Below are 15,321 nucleotides of genomic sequence, written 5' to 3'. Positions count from 1 at the left end.
GGCACTTGAGCATAATTTTGCCAGTTTAAGGGGGAAAAAGGGGGTCCTTCACTGTGCATAGGAATTAAAAGAAAGCCTACTTTGTTCCTCAGACCACACTTTGGAGAGCTGACAGAACTTTTCAGGTCTCTAGCTCTTGTCCTACTGACAATCATTTTACATACAACTGAAACTGTTGATAGTGCTTTGTGACCATGGTCATAGTTTAATGATTGAGAGGGAAATGAAGAGATTTATTTAAATTCTTGTGATCATCTTTTTACTGTATATTTTGGGTAATAGCCATAAATATTGCAAATTTCTTATGAAGAAAAATGGTTTTGGTTTCTAAAATGTTTTAAATCAAATTGCTTGATGGTGAATAAACAAATGGAGAATGGATTTGTAATACCTTTGCTAGTTTCAAGTTATACTAATACCCCCTTCCCCTCCCTTTTTTTTTTAAACAGGCTTTCAACGAGTATAAAAGAATTGCAGAATTTTAAAGCGTTATTACAGCATACTAGGTAATGAAGGCTTTTGCTCATCCTGGTAGTGATGACCATTAAATGACTGCATCAAGCAGAAAGACTAAACAATCCTTACAGGACTGGTTATGAACTGAAAAAAAAATCAAATAACAACTTGAATATTTATGTTGTTTCAAATGGAAATGGTTATTAATTAGAAAAGATATTTATGAATGACATGTATAGTTTTTAAACAGGTAAATTATGCTGACCTCCTGTCCAGTTTCTCTGCTCCTCATTTACCAGTATATAAATGTTTTCTTTAGTTCATTCTTTCATTCAGAAACAACTGTTTAACATGAAATTACTATACCTTCATCCTGACTGCAGTGTTGATGTGAATAAACTTGCCCTACCACCAAGAAGAAAACACCAGGTGGTCCTTCTTTTTAAATCATGGGTATCAGTATATTCTAAGGACCAGATACCAACTGAGTTCAATCCTATAGAAGGAAATCCTTCTTTTCCTTTTAAGCTCTTGCTTTTATTTCCTTGCATTAAATTTTTGAAAAAAGTGGGGAACGGAATTGAATCTCTGTTTTCTGCTGTGACAGCCTTATCAGCCTGTTGATGCCAACTATTTTCTCCACTGTTTGTAAACTTGATTTTTTTTTTTTTTTTTTTTTTTTAAACATACATGTGCATAACTGCCTTGTTGCTGGTGGAGCAAGAGAGGAAATAACTTTTACCAATCCCTTAACTCTGCCTGTGTCTGCTGAGGAGGTTTTAAAAGTTTAAGTGCTTGCTGCTAGCTGAGGAGCTTGGGTCAAGCTTGCCTTTCAGTCTTTGGTCAGAGGTTCAGCCTCCAGAAATTTTGTGTTATAAAAAGTTAATATAGCACATTTGAAGTAGTGGAAATGTGTTGGCTTGAATGGGATTGCTTGTTTGTTTGTAGTTCTACATGACAAGTGCAGTGCAAAAAAAGAAAAGGTTGTTTATAGCTTTTTTTAGCGGTATGTTGAGGATTTTTTTTAAGTGTTGGCATTTAATACTGCATACTTTATCTATGCAATCCCTAGCAGTTCCTTTTTAAAAAGGGTATTCAGCATACGTAATGAAACGGGTATATTACAGTGAATCTTGCATAAATTGATTGTTCTGTCAGTGTCAAAAGAGAATCCAGAGACAGCACTACTGATTAATAGCAATCAATAATTGATGTAAATTTAAATTGAAATAAGTAAAGCAAGGAGAGTAGTATTTTAAATCAACTTGTTTATAAGTTGTAGTAAATTGTGTTTTGGTGAGGATAATTAAATTCAATATCAATGTTTATAATGCTGGTACAGTCTATAGATGTCTTTATAGCATGTTTTATTTTCAAAAGTAAAGACAGTTTTCACAAAATGAATAAAGTGCTCTTAAACATTTTTCATCTTATCAAAGCTTACTCTGACTTTGCTTGTTGGTCATTACATTTTATTTTCTATAATGCGGTTCTTTACAGTGGAGAGAGAACTCTTGAAATTTGGGATTTTTGTATGGTCCTTCTCTGGTCTTGAGCCACAGGCAAAATTACTTGCTTTTTTTCCCATTAGAAACAAATTTGCTTATCCTGCTCATAACATTTGATCTGTAGTGAGGTAAAAGTACTGTGAAAACTAAATGGAAAATTACTTCTTGTGATAGTTGACTAAATTATCATTGAAACTGGTATCCAGTTTTCATAAGTTTTACTGTTAAGACTTAGAGAAAAATGCTATAACTCATTTTAAACAATGTCTTGATGCAATGTTAAGGTAAACTAATGCTAATTAGTAAACTAATTTCTCTCTAGGGAGAGAAATTGCACATGAACCAGAATAAATGTTTGGAAACCAGTTCAAACCTGTAACAATAGAAGTTCAGCATAAATAAACCACTTTCAAAATGGCCGAAACCAGTTTGAGATAAACCTGGGTGGAAGTAGTATCAGACTTAAATCAGTTTATTGAACTTTTTCCCCAGATCCCCTCCAGATTCAAGTGAACTCACAGTTCCCCAGCATCTCATGATGCTTTGTACCTCCCCTGCAAGCTCCCCGTTGCTGGATGGGCAGTCTAGCATTGACCCAAGCTGTCTGCTCCAGCAGAACAGGGAGGTGTGCTCTAGCATCCCCTGACATCCTGCCTGGGCCACTGCAGGCATGCGGCTGCATTTTCGGAGTCAAAAGTTAATGTCTGTTCACTTGTAGATTGAACCAATAAATGCAGTTTAGACTAATCTGTGCAGATTGAATCGATTCAGCCTCAGGCTTCTTGACGGTCTCCACTTAGCTAAAATGTAGCTTACCCTGCTCAGTAACTTAACTGTTGTCTTGTTTCTAAACACTAAATTTAAAACTCTTATTTTGACTGGCTTATAGCTGAAAGGACCTCAGATGTTTCTCTCCCACATGTTTCCTTTGTCATTAAGGCCTAAAATTGAGCCTGCAGGTTCTCTCCTGCATGAGGCATGGCACATAGAAGAGATTTAAATTGCCTTGTTAGTTGTGTTGGGTGGTTATGCAAGGCTCTAGACACCCTTTCTCATTATTTAAATTTTAAAATAAAAATAGATACATGTTTTGACTTGGAATTTAAGATTATAGCATTCCTTCTTTGTTTCCTCCTTGCTCTGTGGGAGGGAGAGGAAAAATAGTTGGTCACTTTTTGGGGGGTGCAGTTGTATTGTCTTCAGCACCCACTTCCCAGCTAAAGTTAATGGACACTGGAGAGACATTGGTACATGTTCCTTCCATCCACGTGCTTACATGAGAGCAGGTTAGAGGATTTGAGGAGTTTGTGGTCCTTGAAGAGTAGCCTCCTGCACACACGGCCACAGTCCAGCAAAATGAATACAGCTGTACAGGAGAGCAGGAAGAAGGATTTTACTTCTTTTTATTTCTAGGCTGTCTGTGGCTTATGGCAGGAACCATAAGCCCTAGACACAGACAAATCTTACAATCTGGTACAAACAGTATATTAAAATCCAAGACACAAGATTTGAACTTCTGAGGAGGAGATCATGCATGTTTAGTAGAACAGTCAGATAAATACTAATTTGTCAAATTTATCACAAACTGTTTCTGTTTCATTTGGTGATTGTGCTTTATATTGCTGTGCATGCATGAAATACCACACCGTACCACACTTAAAGCTTTGTGTTGATTGTTAGGAAGAAGAAACTTCTCTCTGTGCTTTTTTTTTTTTCTGAGAAATGATCTATAATACACTGTAAGTACTATAGATGCTGCTGCTTATAAATTAACAAGCTCCAACTTGTAAACCTCAGCGCTGTTCAATGTTTGAATCCTTAATGTATCTAATTTATTGAATTATGTAATTTAAATTTATTATACTCCAAAACTGACATTAGATCTGCTTGCTGCGATTTTAAACACACGTATAAATCTTTCCTATCTCTTACATCTGAATCTGTAAAATGCAAATTAAAGTAACTATTTTTCTGGTATACATTTTCCTTTTGTGAGTGTAAGTTTGTAATTTTTTCTTGGTTGAAGACACTGTTTTCCTTTTTAAATTTTAATGGTCTATGTGCATATCCTGTTTTTCTTTATATAATCATTGAAATAGGAAATAGGAATGCTGAAATAGGAAAAGTACCCTTTAAAATTCAAATGACCTGTTGGTCTTGCAACACATTTAAGAATTTTAAGAAGCTACAATTTAAGCACAACTTTAAGAAATTGAAGTCTGCCAAATTCTTTTTTACTTTTTTGTTGTATTCCTATTTAAAAGGCAAATCATAAGATATTTTGACTTTTTGAATTATAAGCATTAATACTTCAGTGTGCTGAATAAGCACTAATATACTGTTTTAAGCTGTTTTAATTTTCCTCTGATTATTTTTTAATGAGCATCTACATAAGTGGTATGACCAGCTGATGTAAACAAATTAGTAAAGTAAGTGGAAGGAAAAAAAATAAGCTAACTCCTCCCCTCAGGATGTAGTCTTATTTTCAGTGAATACAACTACTACTAAAAATGTTTCTACCTCCTTTCACCAGTACCATTTCTAGCTGTACTTACCTAAAATTGCTCTCAAATATAGTGTTTCATGTTGAAATCAGCTTTGGCTTGCTCCTTATTACAGCTGTACTTCTTTATTCTCCCCATCCTGCGCCCTGACATTCCTTGAGCTTTATGCTCCCTGATGTGTGAGCAAGATTAGCTTCCTTGCAGTTCTGCTTCTCTGCTCACATGTTCACTTCCTTGAGAATTTGGATGCTACTTTTTTGTGCATCTTCTCTTGTTTTTCTAGCTACCCTGAACTATCTTTAGTTGCTGGTCTTTGGCTTTTTCTTTACTAAGTCACTGGCTCTTTACAAGTCAAAAGAATTGGCTAAAACATTTGAAAACAATTTTACATTTGGTAGGATATAGCATGCAGTTGCAGTAGAACCTGACTCCAACCCACTTTGATTCATAAAGATCAAAATCCCTAATGAGTTAGAGTAGCTTTGTCAGTCCCCCCCCACATTAAGAAGCTAATGTCTGTGAGTTAGTTTTACTGAATACCTTTACTTGTCTAGGAACTTTTTTCATATTTCTAAATGCAGCTTTTTAGATTTAAAATGTACTTTCTACTTCACTTTTGCTCCAGAGGAGAGAGGTTTTGAGAAGGGAAAGAGCATATGAGCATCTTAATAGTCTTATGTCGAGGGAAAGAAGTCTTGTCTTGTTATGTGCTACATCAAATATTTAATTTTTTTTCTGCCAGTTAGGTTTCCTTGGAATTTTATTTAAAACAAAAAAAACCCTCAATCCTTTTTATTGTTTTACCATCTTACCTTAGATGCTGAAGTAATACCCCAAATTGAATGTTTTTAACCCACTGAGATGTGGTTTGAGAAAATAGCTAAGAAGTAAAAGGAATGGGAAATATGAATCATGTTACAGTATTGGCTTTTCAAGTTGGAACAATCTGACTGTTTTGTTTGCAAAGAGCATCTAAGCTACTTTAAAACTACTTTCAAGGGTTTTCTGCTCTTCACAGTGGGGTTTGAACTTGATGCACCATTACATATTACACAAGATAAAACCACTTATTCAGGCATCATTGAAGATTCCAGTGTTCTTTGATTTCTGTCCTCTTGAAGTTTTTTGGTGTTTAACTCAAATATTTTATTGGGTCTCTCTGCATGGGATCTAAACCAAATTCATCCCTTTGATTTCTGTGCAGATGTGGCTGGAACAGGGTTTCTAGATCTGCCAAATATGCTCAGTGTTTAACTGTTACTTCAGAAAATCATGTATCAAAGGTATTTGCCTATAATATTCCTTCTCCTAATAAGCCAGTAGAGAAAGGGTGGTAGGCTGCTACTGCTGCTAATTGTATAGAGCCTATGGTAAGGTTACTATTCTAGCCGGGAGGTAGGGAGAAAGCATTAATAGCCCAAGCTATGGAGCCAGCCCTCTTCAATGTGCACATATTTGTCATAATTGGCCAGAAACATGGGCACTTCTCAAAAGTACTTGAGTTCAAACTCTTAGGAAAGATTCCCTGTGGAAGACTGACTCAGTTGAGAGATTAAAGTTTAGCCCTTACACTCAATAAAAGAAAATGTAATTGCTGAAGTGCTATATTAGGCTTGAATAATCTTGTGGAGCATATTGTGGCATTTTATATGCTTTTCAGTTAAGGGAATGCCTTTTTTTTTTCTTCCCAAGTGCTAATTCTTGTGCATGTGTGGTCACATATATATAGTGGTCTTGGTATACATTAGCCCCATGTGCTTGAGACTTGGCATCTTTTTGTCCCCAAAAGTAAGTGAACTTCCCCCCTGTTTCCTTTGGCTAGGGACAGAAATTATACATAAACCAGTATATGTGATTGGCAGGGATCCTGGTTTTCTCTGTTTTAAAAATCACAAATTTTCTGATTTCTAAAAAAAATCCTAAAATCTATTATTAAAAACCCCCAAATCAGCATTTTTCCTAGATTAAAGTGTGTGTGTAAGTAAACTATTTAGAAGCCTACCTGTGACTTGGTCCTAACAAATTCTAAATACTTTTTTTCTTTCTTTTTTGGTATTTGATTTTTGTTTTCTTATCTGAAAAACCGCTCCTCCTACCCCCTGTACTCACCAGAATGTGGGTCTAGCTGCAGCTCTGCCCCCTGCTGCTTTGTGATGCCCAGATGACCTGCTGGTGCCCCTCACTCCCCACCCACAGCCCCTCGTCCCTTCCAGCACTGCTGCTGCCCTGCACTCGCACCCTGCAGCCCCCTGCCCCTGCCAGAGGGGCCCTACCTGCCAGGGCTATGGGACCAGGGCCTGCAGCCCTCTGTACCCTCCAGCAGTGCCCGTAGGAAAAAGCAGCCGCTGTGGCTGGAGCGGAGCATAGAGCCCAGCTTCCCCCCCCCCCCCCCCCGTCCCCCCCTGTGGGTGACACAGCCAGAGTGGAGCCTGTTTGGGGAGGGGCAGGGAATGGGCTGCCTGCTGCAGGAAGTCTGCATCTGCCCCCACCCTGTGCACAAATCTGGGGCCATGTGCCCAAGCCTCCCTCCCCAGGGTTGTGTGCAGCACAGTCAGTGCCCCCATAGGCCCCTGGAAGAGCTGCTTGTGGCTCCATCCTGCTCCCCCAGGCAGGCCCCACAATCCCAGGCCAGTCCTGGGCCCCATGCATGGCCTGGTTGGGCAGCACCCCCAGCCCTACCCTACTCCCTCCCTTGCTGTGGGACTTTTAATCTGCCTCCCCCCCCCACATCAATTTACCTGGAGGGAGCTTTGAGAGCTGCTTTCCATGCAGCTTGGCTGCCATGTGCATGTGTGTGCTTGCATGTGCGTGTGGCACCCCTGCCAGTGATTGCATGTGGCTTCCCCTGGCCCCAAGCAGCCCCTTGCAGGCTGGAACTGCCTGCCTGCAAGGGGAACCTGCCACTTCTGCATTTTTTTCCTTTAAAATAGAAAATCTTTGTTTTTTTTCCATTAGAGGAGAAAATCCACACTTTTCCACAGTGAACAGAAAACCTGGCTTCCTGGTGACTGAAAACCAGTCTAACCCTGTTACAGAAAAGAAGTCTGGTGCACATGGACTGGTTTCAAAATGGCTGAACCAGTTTAAACTAGACCTAGATAAATGCAGTATTAGATTTTAATCTGCTTAGGTTAGACCAGTCTATCAAACTTGTCCACCAGATCCTCTCCTGGCTTGAATTATGCCACAGTCCCCTGCATCCCAGGATACACTGAGTTCTCTGATTTCTCCCATTGACTGCTTTCTCCTGCTCCCTGCCAGTAGTTAGGGATGGGGGAAAGTGGAGGGCCCTGTTTAGCCACAACTGCGGGGGGCAGGGGCCTGGCTTTTCCCACTGCTGATTGGCCGGCTGGGGGGGCAGGGCTGGAAAGAGTCTCTGCTGGCTCTACTCTTCTGCAGCTGATGGGGGGTTGGGGTGTGTGGCCAGTAGGCAGTCGGGCATAGCTGGGTTCTGGTGCCTTTGGCAGTGCCTGGCATCCTGGGTGGTACACGGGAGCACCCCAAGCCTGCTAGCGCAGGCAGCCCTGTTCCCTTCCTCCCCCACATCCCAGTTGGGAGGATGTCCGTTCTGTTCCTTCCCGATCTGTTCTTTGCAGCTTAGAGAAGCCCACAAAGGTTTGATCAATTCCACCTCAGGCTTCTTGATTGTCTGTACTTAGCCTTTGTGCTCCAGATGCCCCTCCCTAGGCAAAACAAAGTGCCAAGTAGCTCAACTGATCCTTGAGGTTTGTTTTTTTTTTTTTGTTTTTTTTTTTTTACTGCCTGTGACAGGTGTAGATGTACGTAGATCATGATCTGGGACTGCTTCCAAGTCCGCTTCTCTGTTAGTGTTCCTTCTGCTCATCTGCTTCAGGCCATAGTAGTAGGGATTTGTCAAGACCATATTTACATTCCTGCCGGGCAGCACAGTTTGGGGAGGAGGTTAGGAGCCCTCTGTGCTGAAAGAACAGGTTAGGCCAGGGCTACTTAAAGCGGCATGTATACAAGTCCACAGGGCTGGATGGGATGCACCCAAGGGTCCTGAGGGAGTTAGTTGATGTGATTGCAGAGCCATTGGCCATCATCTTTGAAAATGCATGGATGAATTAAGGTGGTTATTGAGGCCCCCATAGGGAGGGAGGGAGGGAGGGAGGGAGCGAAGGAGTTGGGAAGGGGCTGGGGCTGGGCAGTGCCTAGGGTTTTGGGCCCGGGGCCTCAATGTGCAGCTGTAGGGCCCTGGTAGGGAGTGGGATTGGGCCACAGCAGGCTTGTCTGGAGGGCGAGGGGGAGCCGGCTCCCTGCTGTTGCATGCATTCCCAGGAAGTGGGGGGACCCATGCCCCCCAGATCTGTGCACAGGGCACGGGTGTAGACTACCTGCTGTGGGCTTGGACTCCCACAATGCTGCCTTCCCCCAGGGCTTCATCAACCCAGTAGGCATGACCCAGTGCTGCAAAGAACAGTGGGGCTGTGCATGAAAGTTGCTTGCCTTTGCAAGCTCTGCTGCCCTGGCAGCGTACGCCCTGCACACAACCCCACACTACTGCTTCTGCTGCGGCCATGCATGTGCAGGGGACACGTCGCCAGGGCAGCACAGAGTTTGCAGCAAAAGCAGCTTTCCTGCGTGGCCCTTTGCAGTGCTGGGTCACACCCACTGGGCTGTGGAGGCCTCGGGAGGGCAGCAGGGCAGAAGCCTGACCCCGCAGTGGGCAGCACACAGCCCCTGCCCTGGGGGGCACAGGTCCCCTCTGCCCCTCTGGGAGTGAGAGTTACAGTAGGGGACCAGCACTGAGTGGGGGAGGGAGGGGGGGCAGCTGCCTCTTGCCAGAGGCAGGGGGCTGTGGACCCAGGCCCCTGGCCCTATCGACCTGGCAGCTGGGACCGCTCTCCAGCAGGGCTGGTGGGGCAGGGTGCTATGGGTGGGGGTGAGGGGTACCAGCAGGGCCACGGGCTGGTGGGGCGGGGGGGGCCTTCATTTTAATTAGGAATTTGGTGGGGTTTATCAGAGAAGTTGTGACTTTTTTATGGGAGAACTTGCTTTTTTTGTTGGGGAAAACCAGGATCCCTGCTAATGAAGAACACAGTTATTCTACTGCAATAACCTCTGCTGCCATTTCTTAATCATTACTCAGTTGAAGCTGCAGCTACTCTGTTGCATCCGAAACGTTTTTAACATCTCCACTGGTAAAGGTCAGAGAAATTAAATAGCAGTTGAGGTGGTAGTGCAGGGAATATGTCTTTTGATTTGCTGCTTATTAATAGGAAGGAATTGGGTCATTTAGCCCATATAAAGTTTAGCGTGTTAATCTGTTATGCTTAATATATGCTTTATACATACTCATATGTACATGTGTATACACAAGCAAACACGTGCACACAGAGTTTGTGTACCCAGGAATCGTATTAAATCTACTGTAAAAAGAGTGTTTAGTTGTAAAATCTGTATTCAGTTGTAAAATCAACATTTTAATCATTATATAAATTAAAATACACGTTTCCTTAAAACTCCCCAAAAATATACAATGGGAAAGTTGATCAAAATCATTGAGTTAAATGGGACTTTTGGCTTGCTGATTTAAATCGTGCTTTAAATTGGTGATCTAAATAGACTTGATTTAAATCAGTCTGCCTTGCAGAATATTGCTACAGCTGATATCCAGGCTTCACAGGCTGGGTAGAAATCACTGGGCCTGCAGTTATACAGTCTATATAATGAGCATCTATGTAAGTGCTACGACCAGCTGGTGTAAACAAAACTGTAAAGTAAATGAAAGCATAAGCTAAATCATCCCCTCAGGGTGCCCTAATTTTCAGACAATAATAATAATAATAATGTTGCGGGTAGGTCTTGTTTGACCAATCTCATTTCCTTCTATGACCAGGTGACCTATCACCTGGACAAGGGAGAAGAGATTGATGTCATATATCTTGACTTCAAAAAAGCCTTTGATCTGGTATCCCACGATCACCTCTTGGCCAAACTGGCCAGTTGTGGCCTTGGCTCCACCACGATCCACTGGCTGGGAAACTGGCTCCGTGGTCGGACCCAGAGGGTTGTGATTGATGGCAGTCACTCATCGTGGTGCCCTGTGACCAGTGGGGTCCCTCAAGGCTCTGTCCTGGGACCCATCCTGTTCAACATCTTCATTAATGATGTGGACATTGGAGTCAGGAGTGGACTGGCCAAGTTCGCCAATGACACCAAACTTTGGGGCAAAGCATCCACGCCAGAGGACAGGTGGGTGATCCAGGCTGACCTGGACAAGCTCAGCAAATGGGCGGACGAGAACCTGATGGTGTTTAACACCGAAAAATGCAAGGTTCTCCACCTTGGGAGGAAAAACCTGCAGCACCCTTATAGGCTCGGCAGTGCTACGCTGGATAGCACTACAGAAGAAAGAGACTTGGGGGTCATCATTGACCACAAGATGAACATGAGCCTGCAATGCGATGCTGCGGCTAGTAAAGCGACCAAAACGCTGGCTTGCATCCATAGATGCTTCTCGAGCAAATCCCGGGACGTCTTTCTCCCCTTGTACTCGGCCTTGGTGAGGCCGCAGCTGGAGTACTGCATCCAGTTTTGGGCTCCACAATTCAAAAAGGATGTGGAGAAGCTTGAGAGAGTCCAGAGGAGAGCCATGCGCACGATCAGAGGTCAGGAAAACAGATCTTACGATGACAGGCTGAGAGCCATGGGACTCTTTAGCCTGGAAAAGCGCAGGCTCAGGGGTGATCTGATGGCCACCTATAAGTTTATCAGGGGTGACCACCAGGATCTGGGGGAACGTCTGTTCACCAGAGCGCCCCAAGGGATGACGAGGTCGAACAGTCACAAACTCCTGCAAGACCGTTTCAGGCTGGACATAAGGAAGAATTTCTTTACTGTCCGAGCCCCCAAGGTCTGGAACAGCCTGCCAGCGGAGGTGGTTCAAGCACCTACATTGAACACCTTCAAGAGTAAATTGGATGCTTATCTTGCTGAGATCCTATGACCCCAGCTGACTTCCTGCCCTTTGGGCAGGGGGCTGGACTCGATGATCTCCCGAGGTCCCTTCCAGCCCTAATGTCTATGAAATCTATGAAATAATAATAATAATAGTAATAATATTAATAATGTTTCTACCTCCTTTCACTACCGCTGTTTCTATCTGGACTTGCATTGTGTTTGAGAGCAGTTTTGGTTTTCATGCTGAAATCAGCCTTTGTTCCTTATTACAGCTTTACTTTAAGTTCACCTCTAGCTCTAAAATTTATTATGGTTGGCATGATTGGATACTGGATGTAGATATCTGTTCATAGAAGCATTTTCCTCTTTGGCAGTTAGGCATCTACTCTGGTACTTTGTTAAGAATTTTGGCAAGAAAATGAGGTGGAGAAAGTGTTTGATTCATCTGCTTCTTTACTGCCTGCAATTTAACTTTGCTGTTGGGTATTTTTTGTTCTAATGTTTCTTTCCAAATTTCAGCAGCTTCCTCAATACAGCAGCAAACTTTCTGCAGTTTGTCCAAAAGTATGGAAATAGGTTTTATTGTATTCAGTATATCTTTTTCATTTCTCTTTTGGTCCAGTGGGGTACTTAAACGCATGCTCTGGGAGCCGCTCAAATTAAAGCGCCTGGCAATGGGACCAGTTTATCTAAAGGTGGTTGAATGAGCTTTAGATAAAGCATCCCCACTGCCACTTTGAAGTGCAGGGATGCTGATACATGAGACATTGGAGGCTGCTGGAGCGCAGTAATTATCATGCTCCGGTGGACTCAAGTAATCGAGTCTTCTCTGACGTGCTGTAATTACAGTGCATCAGAGCAGCCTCCCTGCTCATGTATAGGTGCCCATATTGACTACTCAGGCTACCATACTTCCATCACTGTCACAGTTTTCTTCATAGGTGATCATCAGAATAAGCCAGTTCTTAATAAATACTCGGAGTAGTCAACTGCTGAATTCCACCATACCGCTTGAGTGAGAATTAGCTTGGATCCCCAGCTCTCTTCACTGAAGCTGGTTGTTGCAGAAGTATTTTGCAATTTCAACAATATTTGCCTTTATTCCTGGAATACTTTAACCTGGCTAAAAGATGTATCAAATGATGACTGCACCAATATATTATAAATTTCAGGTTTGCTTCATTATCTTCTCCTAAGACTCTTTTCATCATTGCTTCATTTGCAGCATTTTCTGCAAGGATCCTGGTTTTCTCTGTTAATTGATCCAAAAATCTCTGATTAAACCCTGCCTAGAATCTGTGTTCTTCCACGATTAGAATGAAACACACGCATACACATATAGTGCTATCAGATGAATGCAACGTTTAATTGATATATTTACAGTTTTAAAGCATTTTGGAAGCCTACCGGTGTCTCAATCATTATAATAAAAAAATAATAATAGAAAATATATAAATGCCTACGTATTTTGGTGTTTTGACTTTTGTTTGTTTTTATCATGAATTTATACATGAATGGATGCACTTCTTCAAATGCGTATTAAACTTAGTACCTCCTGGGGCACTTGCACGCATGTGGGGAGCCTGCTCCGACATTCTGGAAATCCAGCACGTCGGAGCAGACTCAATTAATCAAGTCTGCTGGAGCACAGAAATTGATGTGCTCGGGCAGCCTCACGTGTCATGTGTATCAGCAGCACAGCATGTCTCCATGCTGAGAAAATGACTGCAGTGCACTTTGAAATAAAACATGTTCAATGTTTTAGTTCAAAGAGCCATTTTCTCAGCACAGGGAGGTGCTGTGCCACTTATGCATGTGACTCGCAGCCACCTTTAATTAGCATGTCCTACAAATTGTGGTCCTAATTAATGTGCATTCGGTTGCCTAATGCACAGTAGTGCAAGCGCATGATTTTTTGTTGATGCTTAATGTGCCTATTTTACTGTGCTTTAGCTTAGTTTCATAGTTGGTAAGGTCAGAAGGGACCTGAGCAGATCATCAAGTCCGACCCCCTGCCATGGCAGGAAAGAGTACTGGGGTCAAACAACCCCAGCAAGGTGTCTATCTAGCTTCCTCTTAAACACCCCCAGGGTAGGAGGAGGAGCCATAAGTTTATAGATGGCCACCAGATCCCCTCTTAGCCTTGTCTTGTGGAGGCTGAACAGGTTCAGGTGCCATAGCCTCTCGATGCTGGCCACATCCCTCCTGAAGTGTGGTGCCCAGAACTGGACGCAGTACTCCAGCTGCGGCCTGACCAGTGCTGCATAGAGGGGGAGGATCACCTCTTTGGATCTGCTCGTGATGCATCTGTGGATGCATGACAAGGTGCAATTAGCTTTCCTGACTATGTCCTCACATTGGCAACCCATGTTCATCTTGGAATCAATGATGACTCCAAGATCCTTTTCTGTGTCTGTGCTGATGAGGAGGGAGTTCCCTAGCCTGTAGGTATGCTGCTGGTTCTTCTTCCCTAGGTGCAGTACCCTGCACTTGTCAGTACTGAAATCCATCCTGTTCTCATCCGCCCACCCCTGTAACCTGTCCAGATCTAGTTGTATCCTGTCCCTCCCTTCTAGCGTGCCCATATCTCCCCACATCTTAGTGTCATCCACAAATTTGAATAAGGGGCTTTTCACCTCTTTGTCCAAGTTGCTGATGAAGATGTTGAACAGTGCGGGCCTGAGGACCAAGCCCTGGGGGACCCCACTGCCCACACCCCTCCAGGCTGAAAATGACCCATCCACCACCACTCTTGGGACTCAGCCCTTCAGCCCATCTGCGATCTGTTTGACCATGTAGGCATCAACATCACAGTCTCCTAATTTTTTAATGAGAATGGGGTGAGCGACAGTGTTGAAGGCCTTCCTAAAATCCAGAAAGACTACGTCCGCTACTACCCCTGCATCCAAGGATTTTGTGACCTGGTCGTAGAAGGCCACCAGGTTGGTCTGACATGACCTGACTCTAATGAACCCGTGTTGGTTGCCCCTAAGCATGATCTCCCCTGCTGGTCCCTCGCAGATGTGCTCCTGGATAATTTTCTCAAAGAGCTTCCCCAGGACCAAGGTAAGACGAACCCATTAACAGCATGGGTTTTTATGCACCTCTACTGCACAGTAAAATAGTCTACTGCGCATTAAAGTGCACATATAGGTGCTCCCACTGAGCAACAAAGCTCATTTCAGAAGTGCAGGGGGCATATTAAAAATGTATATTTTACAAATCCTCCCACAACGTGGCATCCATTAGATTTTGAACACACGCATTTTGAAATTCATAATCCACCCAAAATAACTAACATTATCATCTTAAATTTATCATTTACTAGCATTGCAATACATGGTAAGCAATCCATAAGAATGATTAAAAACTAGCAAGATTACTAACCAGTTGATCCAGATGGCTTAGACGTGTCCACATCACAATCTTCAAGTTCATTGCCTTCTAAAAAGCATTTTTCATAATGTTGGTTCATTTGGGCTGCTAGGCCTTGTATTTCTTTGTTGCACTTTTTACATTTGACATATGTTCCTCTCTTACTTGGCACAGGAATTCCTTGAATATATTCCAAAATAGGATCTTTTCTGTGACCTGCAGCCATGGCGGTTTTTTATCCTGCAGTGCACCAATACACGAGTGTGGAGGCTGCTCCACAATGCTGTAATTACAGCACGTTCTAGCAGACTCGATTAACCGAGTCTGTTCGAGAGTAGTAATAACCATGTTCCAGCAGCCTCCTGTGTATCAGCATCCCTATGTTTAAAAACTGTTTTGGGGGCGCTTGAACTAAAGTTCGTTGAACAAGCTTCAGTTCAAGCACCCCTGCAACCATTTTTAAATATGGGGACACTGATACATGAGACATGGCAACACTTTAATTAAATCAGTTCTTGAAGCCACTCTAATTAAAGCACCACCCCACCCCACCT

General features: G+C 43.0%; 1 protein-coding gene across 2 annotated transcripts in view; it reads left to right on the top strand.

Moving 5' to 3' along the window:
- The window catches only part of ERO1B (endoplasmic reticulum oxidoreductase 1 beta), a 60,551-nt gene extending 45,521 nt beyond the window's left edge, over window positions 1-15,030 (top strand). Inside the window, exons 16-18 of one of the 2 annotated variants that reach the window (XM_090044620.1) lie at window positions 450-506; window positions 5,673-5,751; window positions 12,618-15,030. In XM_090044620.1, coding sequence (XP_089900746.1) covers window positions 450-506; window positions 5,673-5,751; window positions 12,618-12,674 — 193 coding nt within the window. In that variant the 3' untranslated portion in view covers window positions 12,675-15,030. Of the gene's footprint in view, window positions 1-449; window positions 3,942-5,672; window positions 5,752-12,617 lie in introns of those variants that run through there. The other variant, XM_090044629.1, reaches the window with a different exon arrangement.
- Window positions 15,031-15,321: the final 291 nt, after the last annotated feature.

The sequence above is a fragment of the Crocodylus siamensis genome, chromosome 1 (assembly GCF_052110815.1).
Source record: "Crocodylus siamensis isolate JL-2025a chromosome 1, ASM5211081v1, whole genome shotgun sequence".
In the NCBI taxonomy this organism is placed as follows: domain Eukaryota; kingdom Metazoa; phylum Chordata; order Crocodylia; family Crocodylidae; genus Crocodylus; species Crocodylus siamensis.
Note: the sequence above shows the minus strand (reverse complement) of the source record. Positions and strands in the feature narration are given on the sequence as shown.